Source organism: Gymnodraco acuticeps, unplaced genomic scaffold (genome assembly GCF_902827175.1).
Source record: "Gymnodraco acuticeps unplaced genomic scaffold, fGymAcu1.1, whole genome shotgun sequence".
NCBI lineage: Eukaryota > Metazoa > Chordata > Actinopteri > Perciformes > Bathydraconidae > Gymnodraco > Gymnodraco acuticeps.
Genome location: NW_022991001.1, coordinates 1,267,651 through 1,275,135, shown reverse-complemented (window position 1 = coordinate 1,275,135; position 7,485 = coordinate 1,267,651). Strand labels below are relative to the sequence as shown.

At 37.7% G+C, this 7,485-nt stretch overlaps 1 protein-coding gene across 1 annotated transcript; it reads left to right on the top strand.

The window, feature by feature from the left end:
* Positions 1-652: 652 nt before the first annotated feature.
* Positions 653-4,458, top strand: LOC117559306 (doublesex- and mab-3-related transcription factor B1-like). Its single transcript, XM_034235998.1, has 3 exons — positions 653-1,112; positions 3,821-4,056; positions 4,145-4,458. Exons 1-3 carry the CDS (start codon positions 653-655, stop codon positions 4,277-4,279), a joined length of 831 nt encoding a protein of 276 aa, XP_034091889.1. The 3' UTR covers positions 4,280-4,458.
* Positions 4,459-7,485: the final 3,027 nt, after the last annotated feature.

The window sequence follows — 7,485 nt, the reverse complement described above, 5'->3', positions numbered from 1 at the left end:
TTTTTATTTTACACATGTGTGTGTAAAATGCTTCAGAAATGACACTGAATGTGTTGAATTGCCTTTGACACAGCAGTGTGTTTAGCTTTTATTATATCAAAAAATTAATTCTTACTAGTAAGAATGCAAATTATTGATATAAAAAATGCAATTCTCACTAGTAATAATGTTTATTTCTGATATAAAAATTGAATTTTAACTAGTTGGAATGCACATTTTTTATATCAAAAATGTAATTCTTACTAGTTATAATTACATTTTTATTTATAGTTACAATTGAATTGTTGAAATTGTATTTCTGATATCAACAATTGGCATTTCGACCAGTTCAAATCGTATTTCTGATATCAGAAATACAATACATATCCTAGTTACAATTGAATTTTTGATATCAAGAATTTGCATTCTTACTACTAAGAATAGATTTTTTGATATCCTCCAGAAATGAATAAAAGCTAAATCGGCTTGCCATAGTAAACTAATAAGGCTCGTGGTCTCTCGTGAAAATGATACATTTAATCAGAGTTCACACTGGGTCATGATTTGAACCCCCTCAGCCTTCATACTTGGAGAAGGCAGTTTACTACGCAGTCGGTGAACATTTAATTTAAGACGCAATTTAGAGCATTATTGTTATCAAGCAACAGGCAACATGTCCTTATCTAAAGAGCACCTGCCGGTGGCCTCTACCGCCGGCCGACAGCCGAAATGCACCCGGTGCCGACACCATGGGATCATCGTCCCGCAGAAAGGCCATGTGAAGTCCTGTCCTTTCGTCACATGTGCGTGCTGGATGTGCTACCTCATCACACAGAGGACCAGGATCACCGCCGTCAAGAGAAATCTGAAGAAAGTCCCGAATAAAGAGCAGCCACCCAGTGCGGTGAAACGGCAGGCTGAGGGGACTTTTACCAACTCGGCCCCGGAAGGAGGCATATACGGACTGTGTCCCCCGTCAGACGGGGCCCCGGAGCGAGCCGCCAGCACCGCCTGGAGCCCTTATGACCCACGGAGCAGACCCGCCGCGGCGGGAGGGGAGGAGGTGTCCGGTGTGGACAGCGAGAAGGTGCTGTCCTTCGCTTCCAGTGCAGAAGGACCATGTCCACCTTTTGGTAAGTCTTTTTTCATCACTTGATTTGTGTTTAAAATGTGTATTGAAACAACTTCAAGTTAGCTACACTGAGCTGATACTGTAAAAAGAATACATTTTATTTATCAAGCCCTTTATCATGTGCTCAAAGACGCTTTACAGAGGTGAACAAAAAGACAAGTTAACATCGAGCAATAAAACCACATGTATTAGGACCATATACAGTCTATGATTAGGACAAGGCATCAATCACAAATTAAACAATGCAAGATACATATTGAATAGAACAGCAGAAGAGACCAACTTCTTAAAATAACAACAAAACAATGAATAATGTTTCACTTCTTAGACCAACAAAACAAATGTTTAAAAATAAATAAAATGGCTGACCGTACTTTAAAGCAAATGTTATGTTGCCTATGATATCATGATGCATGATACAACAATATATTTTTTACGGCCATGAATGGAACACTGCAGATTCCTGGGCAAGTTATGCAGCTGCAGTGTCACGCGCGCGCACACACATAAATGTTGCAAGAGAGTGGCGCGAAAAACGAGGGATAGTTTGCTGAAAAAAGTATCTCTATTTCTGCTTTTTTAAATCACTAATAACCTATAAGTTAAAACCATATTTAAATACTCTAATTTAATGTAATGGAAATGGAATAACATAGCACAGAACAGTAAAGTGACAACACATCAAATTGATATAATTTATAAACAAAATAGTTCACATTAACATAAGAGAATAGTAGCTTCATTAAAAAAACATAAATTAAATCCAAAAATGAATCTGCAGCTAAGATCAATAAATGTATAGTTGAATTTGTGTTGGGGTCTCCCGTGACCCTTTTCAAGTGAAAATGATATAATAACTTTAGTTTTTTGTATCGGAACAAGGCTTCATCCAGACCTCTCAGGTCTTCAGGGACTGGTCAGCTTTCTGTCCCCAGAGTCAGAACTAAACATGGTAAAGCAGCGTTCAGTTATTATGCTCCAAATATCTGGAACAAACTCCCAGAAACCTGCAGGTCCGCTACAACTCTGACTACTTTTAAATCCAGGCTGAAGACTTTTCTTTTTGCCGCTGCTTTTAATTGAACTATTCATATCTTAGACTGCACTGTAACTTTTATCCATGTACTTTTTCTTTTAATGTTTAATTTATTAACTTTTCTTTTTAATGACTGATTTTAAATGCCATTTTCTTAATGTCTTTCATTTTTTGTAAAGCACTTTGAATTGCCTTGTGTTGAAAGGGGCTATATAAATAAACTTGCCTTGCCTTCATGATATCTTCAACAACAGCTATATAAACAGTATACAACTGATTTGGACAATTTTAGCCAAGTCTGAAGGTCTCTAAAAAAAAGGGTATCATTTGCAGCATTGTTGTGGGTGACTCAGGGTCAACTTTGGCCCAATCAAGATTCATCTTTGACTTTAGACACCCCTCCCCCCACCCCTTCACCACTGTAACAATAGTTTTTTCGCAACATGCACCTGGTCTCCCCCCTCTGGCCCCCCACGGGAACTTGACCTTTCTCAAAGAATATGTAACACAAACACTTCGTTGAAACCTGAACTCACACATGCACATAAGCACTCAAACAACGCACACACACACACACACACACACACACACACACACACACACAACACACACACACACACACACACACACACACACACACACACACTTCATCTTTCGTGGCATGAACAACATTGTCCAACAAAAGCTTGTTTTTTTCTAGCATGAATCTATATGGGTCCATTTGTAACACCACAGAAGTTACTATAGTTAATCATATAAAGTTGTAAAAACCTTTTTTTGGGAAATTGTATTAGTCTATAGTCAGATAACATAATGATCCACTGTCTTCAGTAATATAATTAATTAATTTAATCAAATGTGTTACTTAAATATGTAATGTGTTTTGGGGCCATCAAATCAAAGGACTACAGGATTGTGCGGTTATGAATGCAGAATAAGTTAGTTATTAGTGATATTGGATGATAGTCATTCCTTTTGAGTGTTTTGGACTGAGATAAATCATGGGACAGAATTGACCCGCGAACACCATGAATGGTGACAGCTTTCGAACACAACACAAGGGTTAAGAAAAGCGCCAAGCATGATTTAAAGGCAAATCTTTGACTTTAACTCTATAGCAACACATTTATAAATGATGTCATGCATCATGCATTCCTGTATATTAAACTACCCTGCAATATATGACCTTAAAATGAGCACAACTTTAACACATACAGCAGTAAAACGTACATGTAGCATATATAATAATTCAGCAACTACACCAAAGATGCTGTTTTGATAAGACTCACAGGTCTTTATTGGTTTTGTGGAATGGATAGGCTTACTTTTGATACTTAGATGTATACTTTTTATTTAGCTGACAATACTTGCGCACGATTTAACCTATGGGTTTAACCAAGGTTTTCAATGCATATCTTTGACTTATTGTTTTTTCAGTTTGGTATTTGCTATTTCCTCAAGTAAAGTCTACTTCTAACATTTAAGTCAGTATTCTTTCCAGGTTTCAGCCCTAGTTACGTTATTGTTTATGATGATTTACCATTTTAGATAGATTGATGCCTGAAATATAATATGGTGTATAAACTACCTCACACTAAAACACCAATCTAAAATAATAAAATGAATCTTTAGAGAAAACATGTAATATTACATAAACCCTTACCTTTTCTCAGATGGTCCTTACTTCGGTGAGTTTGGTCAGACTCTGCCTATGAGCCACTTCCCCTTCAGGATGCCCGCTCCTTTCCCCGGCCGATATGCTCCATATCCAAACCTCCTGTTCAACACGCCCTGGCTGCCCCCCATGCCTGCTGGGCTTTACAACGATGGCATGCAGGGATCCCCCCTGATGTACCCCTACCTCCCTCCGGGCGCTGTGCACTACCCCCCTCCAGCAGAGCCGGCTGCTGTAAGTGGCTGTTTATCTTCCAATACTGTAGTGAAATAAACTGCTTTTAAAAAGCACTGAAAATAAATGTTCTTGTTTAATATGTCAGGATTGCAGACAGGTCTTCTTCCCCCTTCAACCGCTGCCAGAGACCCTCCAGGAGGGGCTGATGTCGAGGCAGCCCCCACAGCCTCCTCTGTCCAAACACACGGAGCAGGACGCTATAGCACACACAGAGAGATAAAAGGTGGTCTATTTTTATAAGTATCAAGGATTTTCCTCATTGGTTAGCAACAGTCCTGTTCAGATTGCTGGCATGAATGGCACACTGTTGGTTGTGATATATTCATATTTAAACGTGCCATTGTTGAAAAATACTGATGAAAGCTCAAAATAAGTCACCCTATTTTGTATTGCTTATTTTATAATAAAGTAAAGGGCATTTAAAGTTGGTCGGGTTACATTTTTTCACATCATTTTGTCCTACTTTTTTCCATGCAAGACAGCAAGGACTTGGATCCTAATGCAGTCCAATGTTGAGATGCCCCTTCAACATATCCAGCGACAAATGACTTATCCTCAGCTAAAATGTAGTCACATTTAAAAGTAATATAAACACTGTTTTCTATTATTGTCCAGGTCTGAAATATTATGAGTTGACTCTCCTCACATTAAGACATTAAGGGATTTGGTTTTACAGTGACCTATCATTTAATGTGTCATATTTTCTTTACCAAAACAGGTAACATACTAATAACATGATAGTCTCTATTAAGAACCTAGTGCTAATATATGGGTGTCTGAGGTTGGATGATCCTATGATAGCCAATAGATGCGTTGGAGTTACTTAGTGATGTCACTATGTTACGGAAGTAAACAAACTCCCTCTTGAGGGAACACAGGGATTTGAGCCTTTGCAGACCATTTTCATGTACCAACATCTCTATAACACACTACAGGAAAGCACGATAAGGCCCCTTAACATGAATGAATTCAAATGCAGGCATCATGTCAAAATCTCCTTTATTAATTCAATATGCTGTCAACAAATTATGTGAGAAGCAAAACAACAATAATATAGAGTGTAGTCCCTCTTTAATCTGCAAATGTATGTTGTCAAATTGAAGTGGCGCTGTTAAAATAAAACATTTCCTTCTTTACTGTATGCATTAAAGGTAGCAGAAACAGAATATACTCAAGTGTGAATCCCTCACATTCTTCTAGGTAGAGCAATATTTCATTGTTCCATCAGCTCCCCGCCTTCTGTGGGAAACACTTGAACATTTCTCAGAGGTGACGGCTGTTGTGAAAGGACTGAGGTTGGCTCAGGTTATGCAGTTTGTGTTTAATTACATATAATGCATTAAAGCTCGGTTTCTAATGGAACTATTATAAAATGACCTTTAAGATACACGTCTTAACAGAAACATCTCAATTAAAGTTTGTGAGTAATAAACATATCAGCTTTCCGTGAGAGTCTCCACCCTGCTACGCCTTGACTGTTGGTTTCTATGGTTTTTGGCATGAAAAAGCACGTGTGAAATAGAGATTTGTCTGCCAAGCGGTTTAGCATTGTGGTGCATTGTTGTGGAAAAGGTAGTGATTATTATAATGAGCAGGTTCCATGGAACCTGACAAGATTTGCATAATCTCTTGTGAACACTAGTGTGTTTGTTTTAGAACACACCTGATATGTCACATCCAATTTCACTTCTTGACATCAACCCATGCATAAAATATGTAAACGCTTTCATTTTCACCGCTGATGCTCGGGTTCAAATTCCACATTTCTATGGCCGCTTTAATGTTGCCGGTCTGAGAGCTTCAGCCTCGACTTCACATCATGCTGACCAGAGAGGAAAAGCTTCTGCAGGGTGTTAGAGATGAACACCTCCAGTTCTCTTAATACTCCGTGAAAATAAGCAATCTCAAGACATATAGTAAAATAATACAATATCAATGGTACCTTCCCTTAGTTTGGTAAATATAATGAATGCATTTACAAGTTGTCAAATGTAATCATTTTGTTCATTTTCGCAGATCGAATCTAAATATTAAAAAATAATGTTTTTCATTTCGTAAGTTGATCATACAGATCCAAAACACGCATCACTGCACAGGTGTGATGTATCATAATGTGTACATATGTACATAGATTACCAATATTATACATGAACATTTTTATTTTTACTTTCAATAACTAACTATTACTCTACTATTAGCAAGAAAGAGAGTAAGCGTAATAATGATGTGTTCACGAGCATCCAGAAGTATCTTATTGTAATGTGTGGTATTGTCCACCAGGGGGGCAGTCCTCTTTAGTTCCTCTCCCAGATCTTTCAGGCGTGCAGTCTGCCTGACAGCAGAGCAAAAGAAAAGAAACACGAGGAGTCTATCATCATATCACCACTATTAAAGCTGTAAGTAAAACATTAGAAAGCCCTGAAAAGTTAATACATTTACTCAAGTACTGTACTTTATTGTAGTTGTAGGTTCTGGTGCTGTACTTTTCAATTCATGCTACCCTATACTTTTCTCAATCAAATCTATTTAACAGCTTTAGTAAATAGAATTAGGTTAAGATTTGACATAAACAAAATGAGAAAAGCCTTTTAGATACAATAGATTGTTGTTCAGCTTCCTTATCTTTTAGTTTTGTTGCAGTACTAAACTCCTCCAACTGCTGTATTCAATGTCTGAGGCTCTGCAAGGTAATCCCATAGACTGTCTATTTAAAGGGTACAACTCAAACACACAAAAGATTAAACACTGATGTATAGCAGTACTTTTCTCCGTACCCATTTCGTTTATAAAACCCCTCAGAAGAATCGGGTGGCCCTTCGGAGGGGACCCGACCCCCAGCTTGGCGACCACTAAAACTACCAAATACTATTATATAAAGTCATTACAGGTGCAACAGTACGATGCTGCTACATTGATGCTTCAGGATTAACAATGTAATGATAAATATCTATGTATTTGTCACTGGGCCAGGTACTTCTACATTTACTTACTGCAGTGTGCTGCTTCATAACTGAAGCTTGTCACTGAAGTGTTACAGCCTAATGAAAGATTCCAGGACGAAGGACAGGGCACATCGCAGCCCACTGGCATGGCTGCTGGGGCTGTCATCTGAATGATTCATGTTGGGATCATAGTGGAAATGCCAGGAGATGAGATATTATTATTTGATTAAAAAAAATTATTGTCATTAGTAGTTTTAAATATGTATTATAAGCTGCATGAAGGTAGAAAGTTAAACAGTTCATAATTCCCTCTCTAGTTTCTATTTCATATTGCCTTGAAACATCTAAATGAATTGTTTTATAAAGCCACCTTTTACAAAATTGCATTTCTTACATCTTGATGACATAACATTGTTTTGTTTGCCCAATACACCGTTTTACTAAACACAACTTGAATGCATTATAATGTAACTTATTGTAACCT